Source organism: Mandrillus leucophaeus, unplaced genomic scaffold, assembly GCF_000951045.1.
Source record: "Mandrillus leucophaeus isolate KB7577 unplaced genomic scaffold, Mleu.le_1.0 Scaffold1065, whole genome shotgun sequence".
In the NCBI taxonomy this organism is placed as follows: Eukaryota; Metazoa; Chordata; class Mammalia; order Primates; family Cercopithecidae; genus Mandrillus; species Mandrillus leucophaeus.
In genome coordinates this window covers 423566-442703 of record NW_012098821.1, presented here as the reverse complement: position 1 = coordinate 442703, position 19138 = coordinate 423566, and the positions used below count along the sequence as shown (strand labels likewise).

The window sequence follows — 19138 nt, the reverse complement described above, 5'->3', positions numbered from 1 at the left end:
TCCCCCAGGCCCCAAGTGTGTCCAGAGATGCTGTCCGGGATTTAGGCACTAGGGTCAAAAGCCTTAGAAGTCTACGTGGTGTTCTATTATACTGCAGCTGAGGGGCACTCACATCACAAGATATAGACCTTCCCACTCTCCCTCCACTTTCCAAAGGCAAAGGAACCTCATCCTGTAGCCACCTGCCACCACTGGCCATGCGAAATACTGCCAGAAAACCACAGATATTCCCATAAGGCCCAAGGGCTCTTAAGTCAGCTTGTGGTGAATACTGCCTGGCCAGGGACTCACCCTTCAGGTCAGTGGGCTCCCCTCTGGCCCAGGGCAGGTCCAGAAACGCCATCCAAGAGTCAAATCCTAGAATGGGGGATCCCAAGAACCCGCTTAGTGCTCTTCAGCCCTGTAGTTGTGCTGCTACCTAAGGTGCAAGAGAAAGTCCCCTTACTCTTCCCTCTGTTTTCCTCAAGCAGAAGGAGTCTCCCCATAGCCAGCACAGCTGGTAATGTGCTGAATCTCACCTGAAGTCAGCAAGTCTCAGAGGCTAACCCAAGGCTTTTGATATAGTACCTGGGTATTGCCGCTTGTTGTTCAGGGCCCAAGGGCTCTTCAGTTAGCAGTTGATAAGTGCTGCCAGGACTAGGTCCTTCCCTTCAAGGCAGCAGGTTCCCTTCTGGCCCAGGATGTGTCTAGAAATGCCATGTGGTAGCTAGGTTCTGGAACAAAGCCTCGAGACTCTGACTGGTGCTCTATTCTGCTACAGCTGAGCTGGCATGCAAGATGAAAGACGAACTCCTCCCACTTTTCTCCCTCCTCACCTCAAGCAGAAGGAAGGTGTCTCTTTTGGTGCCATGAGCTATGCAGCCTGGGGTTAGGGGAGGCGTGATACCAGCACTCCCTTAGCAGCCTCAGTGTGTCTCTGTAGGTTGCACCCCTCTCTAGTCCACTGTCTCTGGACCAGTTCAGTCCTGGACCAACAGGACTCATCTCAGAGTTGCAATCCTTGTGGCCTAGACTGCCTTTCAAGTTTACTTAAAGACCCAGGTCACTTTGGTCTGTGGTGGTGAGGTTTACAGGCACTCCAGTTTTGACTGCTGGGATCGGCAATTCCCCACTGATTATGGCTGTTTTAAATGCTCCCTCCATGGGTGAGCATCAGCTGAGTTTGGTCCAGTTTTGTTGTTGTTGTTTGTTGTTGTTTTCCTTCTCTAACAAGAAAGCACTGAGTTTAATGCATCAGAATTTCATTTCTGATGTCAGTGTGTCTGCTCTCCCTCCCCCAGCACCCAGAGACACTCTGCACCACACTGTCATTGCCATTGCCTGGTGACAGGGGCAGTGCAGCATTGGTGATTCAAGATAAGTTTTTTTAATCTCTTCAGTGCCTTTTTCAGTGATATGAAACTAAAGCCAGTTATTATAAGGACTCATCAGAATTTTTTGTTTTTAAAAAGGTGTTTCTTGTGGGGAAAAGAAAGAGAGATCAGACTGTTACTGTGCCTATATAGAAAGAAGTAGACATAAGAGACTCCATTTTGTTCTGTATTTGAGATGCTGTTAATCTGTGACCCTACCCACAACCATGTCCTTGCAAGAGACACATGCTGTGGTGACTCAAGGTTTAATGGATTTGGGCTGTGCAGGGTGTTCTTTGTTTAACAAGTGCCTGAAGGCAGCTTGCTGGTTAAAAGTCATCATCACCATTCTCTTAGTCTCAAGTACCCGGGGACACATACACTGCCTAAGGTCGCAGGGACCTCTGCCTAGGAAAGCTAGGTATTGTCCAAGGTTTCTCCCCATGTGATAGTCTGAAATATGGCCACCTGGGAAGGGAAAGACCTAATCGTCCCCCAGCCTGACACCCATGAAGGGTCTGTGCTGAGGACTAGTATAAGAAGAAAGAAGGCCTCTTGGCAGTTGAGATAGAGAAAAGTATCTGTCTCCTGCCCATCCCTGGGCAATGGAACATCTCCGTGTAAAACCCAATTGTATGTTCTATTTACTGAGAAAGGAGAAAACCACCTTAGGGCTGAAGGTGGGACGTGCTAGCAGCAACACTGCTCTTTATGCACTAAAAAGGTTTATGGAGATGTTTGCATATACGTATCAAGGCACAGCACTTTTCCTTAAACTTATTCATGTCACAGAGATCTTTATTCATATGTCTTACTGCTGACCTTCTCCCGGGGATGATCCTATTATCCTGCCACTTCCCTTGTTCTAAGATGGTAAAGATAATGATCAATAAATACTGAGGGAACTCAGAGACCAGTGCGGGTCCTCTGTATGCTGAGCGCTGGTCCCCTGGGCCCACTTTTCCTTTCTCTATACTTTGTCTCTGTGTCTCACTTCTTTTCTCAAGTCTCCTAATGAGAAATGCCCACAGGTGTGGAGGGGCAGGCCACCCCTTCATTTCTTATGTACAGATGTTAAATCGGTGTCCTTATGGTAGGGGGACAATTGGTGGAACTTTCTATTCCTACATCTTTTTCTGTCCCTGCCCTCTGAATCTCAATGCCCAGGCTGGAGCACAGTGGCACGATCTTGGTTCACTGCAAGCTCCACCTCCTGGATCCACGCCATTCTCCTGCCTCAGCCTCCCGAGTAGCTGGGACTATAGGCACCTGCCACCACCCCCAGCTAATTTTTTGTGCTTTTAGTAGAGACGGGGTTTCACCATGTTAGCCAGGATGGTCTCCGTCTCCTGACCTCGTGATCCGCCTACCTCAGCCTCCCAAAGTGCTGGGATTACAGGTGTGAGCCACTGCACCCAGCTGCCTCCATGTGTTTATAACTGTTAAATTAGGATAGCAGAAAACTGTCTCTCTTTCACAGCAGAGCCTCAATTGTTCTTTCCTTGTTCCTGCTCTCTCCTGCACACTGGCCAAATCCACACCAATTCTGTCAGAACCTTCAGGTATATAGTGGTTTTTATTACTTTAATTACATAAAGTAAAATTATTTTACTTTAAGATAAAGTTAGAACTATCTAGTTTTACTTAATTTTGGATTTTTCTAACAGTAAAAATGAGTATCTTTCACATATTATTGATTATTTTTGTTTCCTCTCCCATGAATAGCCTATTCAAATAATCTTCATCCATTTTTCTATTGGGTTGTTTATATTTTATATATGAGTGGGTGGGTCACACCTATAATCCCAACTCTTTGGAAAACTGAGGCAAGAGAATTGCTTAAGTACAGGAGTATGAGACTGGCCTGGCCAAAATAAGAACATTCCATCTCTTCAAAATATTTAAAAAATAAATAGGCATTCATGGTGACAGGTGCTTATAGTCCCAGTTACTAGGGACTCTGAAGTGGGAGGTTCACTTGAGCCCAGGAGGTTGAGGCTGCAATGAGGCATGGTTTCACTACTGCACTCCCGCATGGACAACAGAACAAGACCTTGTCTCAAAAATAAATAAATGTTAGGTTGGTGCAAATATAATTGCAGTTTTTGCCATTAAAAGTAACGACAAAACAGCAAGTACATTTGCACCAACCTAATAAATAAACAAATAAATAAACAAACAAATAAATATTTCCAAAACATTTTTGTTTTATGCCTTTCCCAATCTGTTATTTGTCTTTGATCTTGTTTGCTGATCAACTCTCAAGCAAATACAGGTAGTATTATTTAAACAAATTTAAATTTAGTTTCCTTTATGCTTTTTGTGTTTCATATATTGCTTTAAAAAAGAGGTCTTTGGCTGCACACGGTGGCTTACACCTGTAATCCCAGCACTTTGGGAGGCTGAGGTGGGCGGATCACAGGGTCAGGAGTTTGAGACCAGCCTGGCCAGTATGGTGAAACCCCGTCTCTACTAACAACACAAAAAAAAACTAGTCGGGCATGGTGGTGCACGCCTGTAGTCTCAGCTACTTAGGAGGCTGAGGCAGGAGAATCACTTGAACCCAGGAGGTGGAAGCTGCAGTGGGCAGGGATTGCACCACTGCACTCCAGCCTGGGTGACAGGGCAAGACTCCATCTAAAAAAAAAAAAAAAAAAAAAATCTTTGATTCCAGGCATTCAATGCACAATGTCTTATACTATTTTCTAAAATTGTTACAATGGTTTTTACTTCTAAATTTTTCTGTTAGAAGTTTAAATTTTTATTAATCAAGGTGGATATTTACTAATGGCAGAATTACCTGTTAAATACATTCCTTTTCCCACTGAAATAAAATACTATGCATATCATATTATAAATTATATGTATATATAATATTGTGTATATATATAATATACAATGTATATCTGTGTGTATATATAAGTATACACAGTGTACTAACAGTCTTTTACTGTATACTGATCAAAAAATCTCAGGTGCTCACCACCACAGCACGTATTATAATGCTTGCTGGTCATTAGGTTATGTAGGTATATGCATTTTGCTTTGAGGATCTTTTTATGAATGACAACATATCACTTATTTATTATAGCTTTATAGTGTGATTTACTTAATGTGAGATGTAAAACAAACCCCATCTCGCAAAACAAATGAAAGCTTTGGATTTCTAGGAGGTGTTAAATTATATTTACAGGTTAAATGTAAGAAAATAAACATTAGTGATAAGTTTTCACATGCAAGAGTATATAAGTGTTTCATTAATGGTTTTTTCCATTTTCCAATAAAATTATTTGCTTAAGTTAAATATATTTATATGTATTTTATAAATGTATGTCTTTTGTTCCTATCATAAGTAAAGCAGTTCTTATCTTACAGTAAAATGTCTGTATCATAATGTAGGAACATAGAGATATTCAATAAACGATGTAGGACTAATAAAAAAAGTAACTATATTTAAACTTTGTATGCATGATTAATCAGAAGAAAGAGCTTTACAGCTGGAAGTTTCTTTAATCTTCTCCCAACTCCACCTCATTTCATAGACAGAAAACTGCAACTTTGGACTGTGGAAAGCACCTTTGAATGGTCCTTTATAAGTCAGTGGTAGGTATTGAACTGAAACCCAACTCCTCTGGCTACTTCCATGTGTTTATTACTCTGCTAAATCAGGGTAGTAGAAAAGTAGAAAACTGTCTCTCTTTCACAGCAGAGCCTCAGTTGCTCTCTCCTTTTTCCTACTGTCTCCTATACACTGGCCAAATCCACACCAATTCTGTCAAAACCTTCAACTATATAGTGTTTGTTATTAATACCCCTGGCCAGTCTAGGGTCCTATTCTCCCTCTGCAAATCACATTAACTTGGCTGATAAGTTAAGGGGAAAAAAATTTCTTAACAGCACACAGAGGGGAGAGAGTATTAACAAGTACAGTTACAAATGTGACAGTGATACACAGAAGGTGGATAAAACTGCAGATCGGGAAAAGCTTTGCAAAAGCTAAATCTCTGGGTTGATCTACTTGTTAAACAAAGCTCTCCAGGGTAGCAACCAGAATGTTATTCTGTATATGTGTGTGTGTGTGTGTGTTTATACGTGTGTGTGTGTATGTGTGTGTCAAAAAGAGAGAGGAAGAGAGAGAGAGTGGGGGAGGGGGATATTGAGAATTCATAAGAGGGATCATAAGCTCAAATGTCTAGAGGAGCCAAGGAAATACTATAAGTTTGTAAAACAAGTACATAGTCACACTGTTAGTAGTGGGATCTTCATTAACTAAGAGGCTAACGACTTCTCAGGGGTTGCCTACTGAATGTTGGAATGTTTCAATGGGGGAATATAGGTCTACTATTTCCATATCTTTCCATACTTAAGATAATTTATGTGTATGTGTATATATATACAAAATCATCCAAACACTGCCATATCCAAACAAACCTGTCTGAAGACCATATTGAGGTCTTAGAGCTTTTAAACACATTAATTTATTTAATCCCTGGAATGTATGGAGAAATAATTATGTTCTTAATTTAAAAGTACATATGAAATATATCATAATACATAGGAAGTAATTTTCTCAATACCGCAAAGCCAGGAAATGGCAGAGCTGAAACCAGAGGACCTGTTCCTGACTGAGTCCCTAGTTTTTCCATTCATTTGATCTCCTCCCTGGCAGGGCTGAGCTATCACAGTAGAGTTTAGAGGACATGTAACTCTGATGGGGTTTACTTACTTCTCCTTCTGTGGGTTAGCTTCTAAATTCCTAAATTCTCAGCCTGGAGTTATACTATATCTTATTCTTTAGGAGTGATCCTGGACCCTGATGTACTAAATAAGGATCGCACAGTCCTAGTGACTCCTAAAGTTTCCTTGTTGACCCTTTCTCATTAGGAGATCATTGGAGCCCTTTGGTCTGGCTCCATTCACAATGCCTTAAAGCGAGAAGTGAGAGTGGGAGACTCAGGTATTAAAGTTATTGTTAATTGGGTGTCTGGTTGGCCACAGTGGTGAAGATTCTGTGCTGTCATTATTGATGAACAGCAATACGGGGCTCCCCTCAATTCAGAAGGCAGCATCAAAGGGAAGAATCCACATCTTATGAACCTCCTTATGTATCTGTAATGTTAACTTCTTACTGTGAGGCATGCAAAGGAGAGAGGGCTATCTTGAGCCTAGATGATGACTGCTCTGATGCACCCTAGAATTTTTATCCCAGAAAAACCTGAGGGACCTGGCTTCAGGATGCTACCTCTTTTTCTTTAGACTATTTTTTTTAGTTCAAATTGATATATTAATAGATCTATCAAGCACATACCATCAACAGAGTACTTTGTTGTCAAGAGAGTTAAAGTTGAATAATTTGTAGCTCTTGTCCTGTGGAAATTTACAATATAGTTAGTGAGAGAGATATATGCATCATGGTGGACATACATATGGGCCTGCAACCATTGAGCATCAAAGTTTCAACCCCTTATATTTACTATAAACATTGTCAAGTGCCATGACCCTTCTATAACTTCCTCCCCAAATTGACTTCCACCAAAATTTGCTTCACCAAATGACGTAGTCTCTGTGTTTCCCTTTCACATCACCCGAGAAAAGTTCCTTAAACACTAACCTACATGCCAGTCACCTGAGATCTTGCTACAATGCAGATTTCAGCTCAACAGGCTTGCAGCAGGACATGAGATTCTGCAGCAATTTTAACAACTTTCTAAGTAGTGCTGTTACTGCCAGTCAGCAGACCACACTTTGAATAGCAAAGTAAAGAACATACTTAGACAAACTCAGACACTTTATAAAGAGTTTAATGTAAATCACAATGAAAATAAAATAAAAGGAGGTAAATATCAAGATGTTAAATAGTACCAGAATTTTGTAGGGCTCTCCCAGTCACAGTTCAGGGCTACTTTTCCTAACTTCTCATTAGAACATTTGCAAGAGTTTTGCTCTTCCTTCTTGTGTCTGAGAATTCATGTTATCAATCACCCAAAGAATAACAAAATAATTCATAACATGTTTATGAAATATAAGCCTCTTCTTTATCAAAAGTAGAAAAGCTGTGGTATATTAGATGTTCATTAGGGATTAGTTGATTGACCAATTAATTAATACATCTAATTGTAAAGCTATGAAGTAAATAGAACCATTTCCTATTTGAATGAAACACTTTCCTTCTCCTAAGAAAATGTATTGTGAAAAAAATAGAATTTCCACCTTTGCCCCATCATTTAGGCTTCAGAGCCAATTTTTCCAGGACCTTTACCCTAATCTGCCAAGTTTTTACACAATACACAATGGGATTCATCAAGGGTGGTACCAGCAAGAATGCATCTGCTCTCAGAATCGTAGCTAAAGGGGATTTATGCTTAGCAAAGCGATGCATGATAGCCAAGGTGATGATGGGCACATAGAAGATGAGTAGAGCACAGACGTGAGACACACAGGTGTTAAATGCACCCCCACGGGATGCAATTCCCCACACAGTCTTCAGGATGAACACATAGGAAATAGCAATAAAAACACTGTCTGACATCATGCAGAGCACAACGAACAAACCATAGTAAAAGTTAACCCTATTGTCAGAGCAGGCCAGCTTCATTACATCCTGGTGAAGGCAGTAGGAGTGGGATAAAAGGTGTCTATTACAGTACCTGAGTCTCTTTAAAGTAAAAGGAAGGGGTAGCACTAGGAGAATGCTTTTAATAGCAAACACTAGTCCAATTTGCAAAACCCTGACGCTGGTGAGAATAGAGCTATATCTTAGGGGGTTGCGAATGGCTATGAAGCGATCAAAGGACATGATTAGGAGGACTGAAGACTCCATGTCTGTGAATCCATGGATGAAGAATTCCTGGACAATGCATGCATCAACAGAAATCCCCCATGTTGTTGAACAAGAAGTTCTCAGCATAGTGGGTAGGGAGGAGAAAGACAGGCCCAGGTCGGACAGGGCCAGCATGGAGGGGAAATAGTACATGGGCTCTTGCAGGGAATGCTCTCTTCTGATAACAAATAGGATGGTGCAGTTGCCCAGCATGGCCATGAGGTACATAAGGCAGATGGGGATAGAGATCCAAATGTGTGCATGCTCAAGTCCTGGTATCCCAATCAACAGGAATGTGGAGACTTCAACTTCTGAGGTGTGGAGCAGAAACATCACAGATAGGTCACTAGCTTATCTGCTCCAAGGCCTAAAGTAAGATGCACAATAGACAAAAATTTTTAATTGTATTTGCTGAATATATTTAAGTTCAGTTGCTGGTTAAATTAAATATAGCTCAATCTTAGGTGCCAAGAAATAGCATAATATATATTTTCCTATGTAAAGAAAACAATGGAAAATATTTAAACAGGTTCATCACAGGATTCATTTAAAACTTTTATGTTATTTTTCTATCTTTAATCCCTGATATATTTCTGAATAATTTTCTAGCTAGAAAGAAAGTGCTTTGATACCCACTTTTTTTGAAATCCTCCCTTTTTGAGATTTTTGCTTCAATTAAACTAAGTGGAATATGTTGCAATCTACTGTCATGTGTGTGGTCAATGGTCATGTACTCACACAAACCACAGATGCATGCTGTAGTAACAGCACTTAGGGGAGGCCTGAATCTTATCTTATTGATCTTGGTACATGACTGTGAAAATATATAGAATTGGTCTACGACAGAGGTTGGCGAACTGTAATGCAGTCAAACTCAGCCCATTGCCTGTTTTATACAACATGTGGGATTTTTCTATTTTTAAAGGATATTATTAAAATAAAAAACAAGAGAATAAAAAACATATGTGGTAGGGATGATAAGTTCCTGAAAATTATACACATTGTAAAATGATTCACTTTTCGGGTATTCACAGAAAAAGATAGGCTCAAAACCTCAGAGCGATCTTCAAGTCTGGTAGCAAACACCGTTTGCCAGATCTTGACAGTAGCCTGAGGCAGGGCAGTGTGAGTAAGCACAGCACTTCAGTGACCGGAGGAGGAAGAGCTCCTCTGACCCAGCTCTCATGACTTAGATGGCTAGTGACAGCAAGAGACTACCTTAAGTGGTGCAGAGAGGATGGCCATGTGTGATCATTTGTCCTTTCATGGAACGTCTCCGAGCATGTCTTGGCAAGGGTAAAGAGGAGGTTGCATTCAGCTAGAAGAAACTAGAAAGTGGTGGATAGAAATAGAAAGTAGTGAAGGAAAGGGGAAATAGTAGCTATTCTATATGCTGCAAAAAAAATTTAAGGACCTTTGCCTCATGTTGACCTGAGTTAGGAGCTATGAGGCAGGCTTAGTGTTATGTGTGACCAACGCTTCCTTGTTATGCATCCCATAACACAGATGCCAGTTGTATGTGTTTAAAGTACTCGCCACCTTACAGTGCAATTGCTACTGGCCCTGCTCTGAATGGTCATAGCTCTTGTCTTTGTCTGTTCATGGATTCTTTTTTCCTATTGCACTTGGCTTCTCTGTGTCTACCCTTCAGATTGGTGACCAGTGCAGGTGTCTGTCTCTGGAATTTGGGTTTGATACTGTTCATACTCCTAGTGTCAGCATTAGTGACACTTTGGGTAACTTTCCTTTCAAGAGCTGTAGAATAAAAAGCTCCAATGGTGTGGCTAACAGCCTGTCCTTGTCAGAGGAGCAGAATTCTGACAGAGAAAAAAGTGATAACACAACATCCCTCTCCCTTCAATTAATCCTCTCAAAATGGGCCATTTCCAAGGTTTCATGCCTGAGGCCTTTGTTGACAATCTTCCAACCTAACTCCGGTAACTCCATAAATGAGTCACTACTGGCAACATTGTTGTATTCAACTGTATTCATCATGTAAATACAAGTAAGTACCCCATGCTACATGAGGACACTAGTCTTTTCAGCCATAAACCTTCTCCAAAATGTAGCTTGATCTCTTAGGTTGAACACCCATGAAACATTTTTACCTCCATTCTTTTGAAAGATATAGGGTTGTCTACAAAACCACAGTGTTTTCATTGGAAAAGATAAAACCATCCTAAGGAAATTCAATTTCATTCACCAGAACACTTACCAGGCTTCTAGCTACCTAATTCCAGACCAAGAATGGGAAGCCTTCAGATCCTACAGCTGTTGCAGCTTCTCTGTTCCAGCACTCTGTTGGGAATCTGCACCTTTGTTTATATCCTCATACTCTTCATTAGCAGAGGAATGTCCTCTTGAGAATTAATAGACACCTAGTCCCCTGGGAACAATGACTTTTGTTTTGATTTTGCTTTGATTTGTCTCATAAATGTCTTTCAATAATGAGCTCTCCTAAGTGAGCAGGCTCTGAATCACAGTGAAGGCTTTAACTGATGTGATCCTGTTTCCACACAGGTGCAGGATTTGGGGACAGTCACTCTAAGGCATTATCAAAGACAGCCCAAATCCAGCAATGGCTCTATCTAAGATTCAGTGTATACCTTAAAAGGCTCAACATAAGCCAGTCACAGAGGTCAGAGACAGGCAGACTTGAGGTGGAATCCTGCCCACAAATGTGTTCTGTTTGGTCATCACAATGTCTAAATAGATTTTTAATGTGATGGCTTTAGGTAGGTGACAAGGTCTCTAATTTATCATAGGCTCCCTCTTTCTGCATTGTCTTATATCTAGCCCCGTAACATTTATTGGTCCTCAAAGGCACTTAATCTCACAAAACAAAAAGTAATACCCAGGGTTACAACATGCTTAATAACTTAGACCCTCACATTCAGAAGAGAAATTGTTCAGCCCACTACCTTTGAAAATTAGAAATAAATAAATTGTATAATTCTGCTGGTATGTTGTGCAGGGGCATATGATTTTCAGATAAAGAAAACAGAACATAAGATTTAGTAAAATACTATTGGCCTGAAACAAAGTATATCAGATAAATGAACCAACTTAGACAGCCAACAATGATGACTTCATCTTCAGGTTAATACAAGAGGTGATGTGATGGAGTTGGGGGCTGTAGTCATCAGTTAGGGCAGGCAGAAAATTGGAGAAAAGAATCCAGTAAGCTAGCAGACTGATACTATAACATGGGCCTAGTTGCTTAACACCTCTGAAGATTTGCTCATTTGTAGAGCTTTGATAAAGCTGTGAACCCTACTTAAGGTCAGAATTTTCTGGTATTTAGTAGCCTTTTACTACAAAATCATGCCAGTAGAAATATAGTCAGGATTATGATACCTAATATTCTGCCTTCAGGAAAATATCAGTCCTAGTTAAACACTGTATTATTTTCCTAAAGCCTTAGGTCCCCTAGACTCAAGGCTTCACTAAACTTGGGCAGATGCAGCCCTGGCACTCCAGGGCAGGAGGGTGACTGAAACCAGATTTGTTAGGCCCTGAATACATTTAGAACTGGTTGCTGAGGATGACAGACAAAAGCGATACAGAATATCCTCTGAAATGGTCCTCTTTATTATTACTGGACCAGAACAAAATAACCATGAAGGCCTACACTAATTCTAGCCAATATATCCAGCCTAGGTTTCTCAACTTATTGCCCTGGCATTTCTAAAGGCAAAATTGCAGCTGTTATGAAAATATAATGAATGCCTAGAAAAGGGGGCACATAAGTGTCAAACCAAGAGAGCATTGCAGACCTAGTTAGATTATCCTAACTAGAGAAGATAATCCTAAAGGATTCTGCTCATTCAAACTTTAGTCTTTATTCAAACCTCCACCCATTAGGAAAACACATTTTCTGATATTAAAAAAAAAAAAAAAAAAATCTCCCCCTGCTTTCTAAAATAGATAGTACAAGTAAACTTTCTTCCTTTCCCCATCAATTCTTATGTTACCTACCACAAACAGCATATCTATTGCCATCATCATTCATTTATTTGATATGTATTTCCTGATGACCTATTATGAACAATGTATTGTTTCCAACTACTGAGAAACACAGGTGACCAAAATAGATGCATTGCTTTTATTGAGCTTATAGTTCAGAGGACAACTATGGATCACCAGTGAGTAGGATAATCAATACAAGAAGCTTTCAGAAACTTTCAGAGGTAAACTTCCAGAAAACCTTGAACCTAAACCTAGAGCCGTTTTTAGCAGGTAATGAGGAGCACCTCTTCAGTCTACACTGGCTTTGAAAAATGAGGAGCACTAGTTCCTCACATTCCTATTCTCATACACAGATAGGAGACATAATTCAATTTGATTTTTCACATTCGGAAAAAAAATGTATATTTTAACTAGAGTATTACCAAAAGGAGTGCAAGTTTCTAATGTTGATGTATTTTTTCCAGCATCAGGCCAGAACCATAATGGAATCATATAGCTCATGTTTGCCTTATGGTAGATCCTTCTGTTACTTCCTGACATGTATCTACATCATTTTGAGTGGAAAATTAATTGGTCTTCAGATCTAGAAAAGGCTACAGGGTCACCAGGTCAAAAAAGCAACTAGAACTATGAAAAAATTACAAGTTTGTTTTTGTTTTGTTGTGGGTTTTTTTGTTTGTTTGTTTGTTACTTTTTTTAGGGAACAAAACAATTAGAACTCTCACTTGGAAAGGCTAAATTTAGGTGATTTTTAAGAAAAAAATGAAATAAAATCTATTATCTTTCTTCTATTTTTTTATCTGATTTGACTTGCTGCCCTAGCTCTTCCTCCTCCATTTCTGCTTTCCTTTACTTCTCCTTTTTATTTATTGTTAATAACAATAAATAAATAATAATATTATTGTTAATATCATCATTTTAACATAAAAGGGTGTAAACTTAGTAATAATAAATATTCCCTGCAGAAAGATTTTTCTCTCAGCAGCCTTCCTGAGACCACTTTTGTATACTTTATGTGCTCATAGCACTTTCTCCATTGCCCTGGAGCTATCCCCATATTTTCTAAAAGACTTGGCATGTGGATACCTTTTTCAGGATCATTTTTCTTCTCTATTTGGAGTTTTAAAAAAGAGGAAACAAGTTGGTAAGCATATCATTTTAATTGACTTATGGGATTAAATAACAGAACTTGCACCAAAAACAATAACAAAAAAGAACAAGGATAGATTTCCAGTACAGCAGAAGAAATAGCTCATACCTCATTCTGAGGTGACTGCATTTTCTGTGAACCTATAAGCTCTCCAGGATAGAGCATCAAGATTTGAGCTGACCCTGTGAATTCGCTACTTCTAGTTCATCACTGCAAATATTTTAGCCTCATTTTCCAATCACTGTTGCAGCAATCAGACCCATTTAGTCATTGGCTGGCTTTACACCGGAAGAATCTGAAAACATCTCAGCCTAGGCCTGTGCCATGTATCTCTTGTTTCTTGCCCCATGACTGACACTGAATGATGAGATATCTACATGTACTTACTTGGTATTCATGTATGTACAACCCAGAAATGGGGAGAATTAAGGATTCGTGAGGTAGACTTTGAGCAATGGGAAAAAGGATCCAATGGATAAATTGTTTCTGTCTTTTTTATTTTCCTGGGTCGAGTATCCTGAGACATATTTGATAAGGCTTCAGAGGTGACCCTGTAGGATTAGGCAATAGTCACCCATAATGGTATCTGAATTATTATTGATGTGCCATTTCTCAACCTCCAAATCCCTTTTTACCTGCTCTGTGATGAAGACGTTGGGCCTTATAATGTTTTGCCAGCTGGTACAATGTTGAGATTTGTCAGTAGAGGGTAGTGGAGGCACACTGAAAGGAAAAGAAGAGGTTTTTCTCTTTCTGGTTTTATTGTGGTTTGCCAACCAGACTCCTACAAATTACGATTTTTCTTCTTGCTTGACTCGGTGTGTTTCCTCCAGGGCTCGGTTCCAGCAGTTCATAGCTTTCTTCAGCATTTCACCACTGAACTTGTTCTCCAGCTCTCCACTGAAACAGTAATGGCATAACCTGGAACCATAGGCATAATAGGCCAGCACTGCAGCTGAGATAGCTTCTTCTGTATCTTCTCCTTATCCCTGAATATGTGTGTGCACATCACGGGCCCCATGAGACTAGTCTTCTAGCAAGGTAGTCGCTCAACTTACCCAGAGAAGACAGGCTGGAGACACCCCAGGCACAGCCACACATGGAAATTCATTATACTCCTAGAGAGAACAGTCTTTCCAGTTCCCAGGTACAGCAGTGCCCAGCAATCAGCAGTTTCCCTTGCACTTAGAGAGTTCTGGGGCTTGGCACCTTCTTAGGGAAGGCCTTTCTTGCAACTATCAGAGGGCAGATTTATGGAAAACCTCACTGACAAGGCACTTTTGTGACTTCAGCCTAGTGCAAGGAAAGGAGTCCTCCTTGGGGACTTTATCCCAGCCCCTGGGGTAATGGGCGCCCCTTATAGCTGTTTCTACTGAATTCTTTGTAATTCTATCTAACAAGCTAATTTCCCCACTATTTTAGGTCCTTGTTAATAATTCTCTACATTAAATTTTTCCTGTTAAAATTATTGTATGATTTCTGGTTTTTGATTGAACCCTGATTAATGCAGCATCAAACTCAATGAGGTGTTTTCTATCATCTTATTCTTCCTCCTTCTTTAACTCCAGTTGTTCCTCGTTCATGGTCCCTGGAAGCACATTATCATTAATATGGTCAATTGATAAATCTGATTGCTAGTGGTCAGAGGGCTGACAATAATCCTTGAAATTCAATGGCAAATTACTAACGCACTCATTTGTGATTGACTGGTTGAGGTTCAGGTGAAAGGTAAAGTATTAGGTTATATGGTAACTATGGATCTTGAATATAGTCCTCCATTTCTACCTAAAACATCTAAAGATTATAGAATGGGCTGATTTTATTATCTGCCTCAGAAATCTTGAAGTAAGAGCTAATCAGATTGGGACATCCAACTCACAATGCAGGGTATGCCACAAAAATCAAATGTTCTCTGTAGGAACACTGACAGAAACCTTTATCTCATTCAGACATAGATTATACAGCTCTAAAAATCAGGCAAAGGATTTAACTAAAAGGGTGGCAGAGCTGCAAGGCAGACTGCTCAGTTTTAACAGATGTTCTGTGATAGTCAAAAACCTTGAAAAAGTCTAGAAATACAGTAATGGGAAAATGATGAGATCCTCATTCCTGGAATGTTGACAATTGAGTGAATAAGTCTTCAAATCTTGAAACTTTTGAATATTTTATGCCAGAAGAAGCAGATCCCTTCTTACTTTTCAAAGATAATTCATTTATTACTGTCTGGAGACCTTACACAAACCAAACCTGAGTGTGATGCCTCACAACTGATACCTTTCCTCCAAAGGAACTGCCCTATCATTTCCCATTTTTAAAGAAAATAGTTTATTTACTCAAGACATTGCAGAACCTACTTAATTGGACTCACTGGAATCAAATGAGGAGAGTGGATCTTGAAGGTGTTAAATCCAGGCAGCAGTGGAAGTATGTGGTAGTATGAATATTAATTAACATAGAGAAAAGTTTATTGACATGAAGGCATTGATCCATGATTTGAGGTGCAATATTACATCAAGGATACCCAGAAACTGTGCTAATGCACTACTGAGATGGTTGTTTCAAGACTGGATATGATAATGACCACAGAAAATTAGGTGGAGATGGCAAATATTCTTGGCAAAATGTGGACTATAGAAATATCAGGGAAGCTGACATGTTAGAACTGATTTATCACATGGGACAAGAGAATTTACGACATGATTATTTTCTCCATGAGGGAAGAGAAATGGCTTCATGGAGGCCACAAAGAACGTATTTGTAAGAGGAAGTCTGGTTCGTTTCAAAGGTCAGCAGTTGCCGTACTCCGTAGGCTACACCTAACAATGAAAGATGCTTCTGTGGAAATGGGCTTCCTATTAACAATGAGAATGAAGGAATTCTGAGACCACATGGCAGTACTTAGCAATCATATAAGTGGGTATAGTTTTTATAGAGGATAGAAAGGCTAGAATGGCTATCAGACTGATGGGACCCAGTGTGATATGTTGCAATATATGATAGTCTTCCTGGAGACAAGCTAAATGAACAATCTTCTAGGATGTACCCAGTATACATTTACAATAGAGAACTTCTAAGCACCAGGCTGACATCAGCCATATAATGGGAAGTCATGATCCCTTAACCTGTGTAAATATGTAAGTCACTTCATGTGTACAGTGCCCATTAATTGAATATGAGTCTTAAGTCTCCCCCACAAAGCATCCCGCAATGTTACTGCCAGTATGTAATAAAAATTATCCAGATTTCCCCCCAAACAACCTAAGGTCATTTACAAATGTAACTGTTCATTAAACAAAGAAGAATATCCAACTCTTTAAGGACTCTTAGATACAGGTTATCTAAGGTTATATCTAAGAGTTCTTAAAGAGTTTGTTCACTCAAACATGTCATCATGCTCTCTTTTGGTTAACTTATAAGATTACTGAGAGTGATTAATGGAGTTATGAACGTTTATCTCATAGTCAGCCCAATAATGTTTTGGCTTTACTTGTGGTTATTCTTCAGATGCTTAATCATATAATTGAGGGTAATATACTTAGCAACAGGAAAAATTCTTATGTTGTTATCCTATCTGAGACATTTGAGCAATTATTGTAGGTATAATGATGCACAAGGTCAAAAAGCACAAATAATTTATGTGAATAGTTGGCCCAGAATCGTATGACAGTTGTCACTGTTGTATGGATGCCTCTTCATTAATTCACATCCATGGCCTCACTGGGGTTTTTTTGATAAGTTTCTGGAAAAGGAGGAAAATACTCAGGCTTGGTTCATGAATAGATTGGTAGACAAGTTGATGCTAACCAAAAATTGTGTGCAGTGGCACAACAGCACTACATTTGAATGGCATAAAGGAGAGTGGTGAAGGAAAACACTTTCAAAGGGCAGAGTTGTGAATAGCACTCTTGGTTGTTAACTTCGTTTGGAGGAGAAGTTGTCTGAAGTCTGTGGATATACATGGACTAGTGGACTTTGCTGAAAGGCCTGGATAATTTGTCAGTAGATGGAACTAGCAACTTTGTTAGAAGAGATGTAAGAAAGTCTGTGTGTGATGTGCTATTGAAGTGGACACAAAGGATGAAAAGTTCTGTGTCTCACGTTAATATTCACTAGAGAGTATTCACTTCAGAGGAGGGACTCAATAACCAGCTCTAAATATATCTAAAAAGTATGTATGTGTGGATATCAGCCAGCCTTTGCTCTGCCATTGCTAGTCCAATGATCCCATAAATGAAGCCATAAAATCAGAGATAGAGAGAAACATGAGCCAAAAGTACAGGTTCTCTTATACCAAGGCAAATCTTGGTTTAAAAAAGAATGAAAAATAGTGTTATCCTTACTCCTAGAATGTTAACAATGCAATTACCAACTTTCAACTCTTCAGCTAACAGCAGCAGTAACTGATGCTGAGCACATAATATGGTAACTTGCATTTACATTAGGCAGCCCCTGCACATAATAAAGGGCAAAATAATTCCATCTAGATAAGACCCAACGTGGAATTACATTGATGTGTATTTTAGGATCCACCCTATAAAACATCTAATTTGGAATCGCACAAATAATCAAGAATTTCAAGAAAAGAAACTAATTAAAGTGTTTTCTGTGAGTCATTCAGAAAATAACTGAATTATTTAGAAAGTTTCTCACATTAAATGTGAACTTTTATAATTGTACACAGAGCCTGAATTAATACTTTATGTAGCTTTCATACTGCTTACACATATAATTAATTGTTTATGTATATTTCTTCACTTTATATTGAAATAAAAGATCATAATTTAGTTGGCAATGACATGAATTTATTGACAAAGAAGTTGACTAAATAAATGTCACATAACCTGTAAGTTGCTTAGTTTGGACTGTTGAAGGCATGTTTGGGCACTCTGGGACAATTACTCCATTCTAGCAAAGCACTTAGTAATAAATGGCTTTATCTCTAATCAGAAATAACTGATGATTAGATTTGAAACTGCTTCTGAATTAAGACCTTGATAACAGCCTTTCGAATCTGCTTAGTCTTCACACTGTAGATAATAGGGTTGAGCACAGGAGGGATTAGCAGAAAGACATTGGCCATGATGGTGTGGACAAATGGAGGTGCTGAATGGCCATAGTGATGGACAAGAGACAAACTGATGAGAGGGATGTAGAAGATGGCAACAGCACTGATGTGGGATGTGCAGGTGTTGAAGGCTTTCTGCCTCTCCTCTGAGGAAGCGATGCTGAGGACAGATCGAATGATCAGGATATAGGAGAGCAGGATACAAGGGCAGTCAAACCCTGTAGTGGAGAAAAGCGCAAACAGACCAAGGATGCTGTTGATCCTATTGTCTGTGCAGGAGAGTTGGATGAGATCAACATGGTAGCAGTAAGAATGTGAAAGGACCATAGAACTGCAGAAGGACAACCTCTTCACAAAGAGCACAGCTGGCAACATGACGGCAGCATTTCTTATCAACGTGCTTATCCCAATCTTGGCAATTCGGGCATTGGTAAAAATGGTAGTGTATCTCAGTGGGTCACAGATGGTCACAAAATGATCAAAGGCCATGGCTAGTAGAACCCCAGACTCTATGAAAGTAAATCCATGTAGAAAGAACATCTGAGCAATGCAGGTATTTAGGCTGATTTCTTGGGCTTCAAACCAGAAGACACCAAGGGTAGTAGAAAGTGTACACAGGGACAAGCTCAGGTCTGTGACTGAAAGCATAGAGAGGAAACAATACATAGGCTTATGGAGGCTCTGTTCACAGAGGACTACAAACAGGATCATGCTATTTCCAGAGAGGGCGACAACATACAGGAGACAAAAAGTGATGGAGGTGGGGGCGGAGCAAGATGGCC

At 39.7% G+C, this 19138-nt stretch overlaps 3 protein-coding genes across 3 annotated transcripts in view; all 3 read right to left on the bottom strand.

Moving 5' to 3' along the window:
* Nucleotides 1-19138, bottom strand: part of MMP26 (matrix metallopeptidase 26) — a 323658-nt gene that overhangs the window by 263613 nt on the left and 40907 nt on the right. The gene's annotated exons all lie outside the window — the stretch shown is intronic.
* LOC105543101 (olfactory receptor 51A7-like) lies at nucleotides 7573-8400 on the bottom strand. The gene has a single exon (XM_011984875.1). The coding sequence runs from the start codon at nucleotides 8398-8400 to the stop codon at nucleotides 7573-7575; it is 828 nt and encodes a 275-aa protein (XP_011840265.1).
* Nucleotides 18252-19138, bottom strand: part of LOC105543017 (olfactory receptor 51F2) — a 1082-nt gene continuing 195 nt past the window's right edge. Inside the window, exon 2 of the mRNA XM_011984751.1 lies at nucleotides 18252-19116. Coding sequence (XP_011840141.1) covers nucleotides 18252-19116 — 865 coding nt within the window. The remainder of the gene's footprint in view (nucleotides 19117-19138) is intronic.

Coding starts and splice junctions, on each gene's coding strand:
- LOC105543101 (XM_011984875.1), bottom strand. CDS start 8,400: ATGTACCTCATGGCCATGCTGGGCAACTGCACCATCCTATTTGTTATC.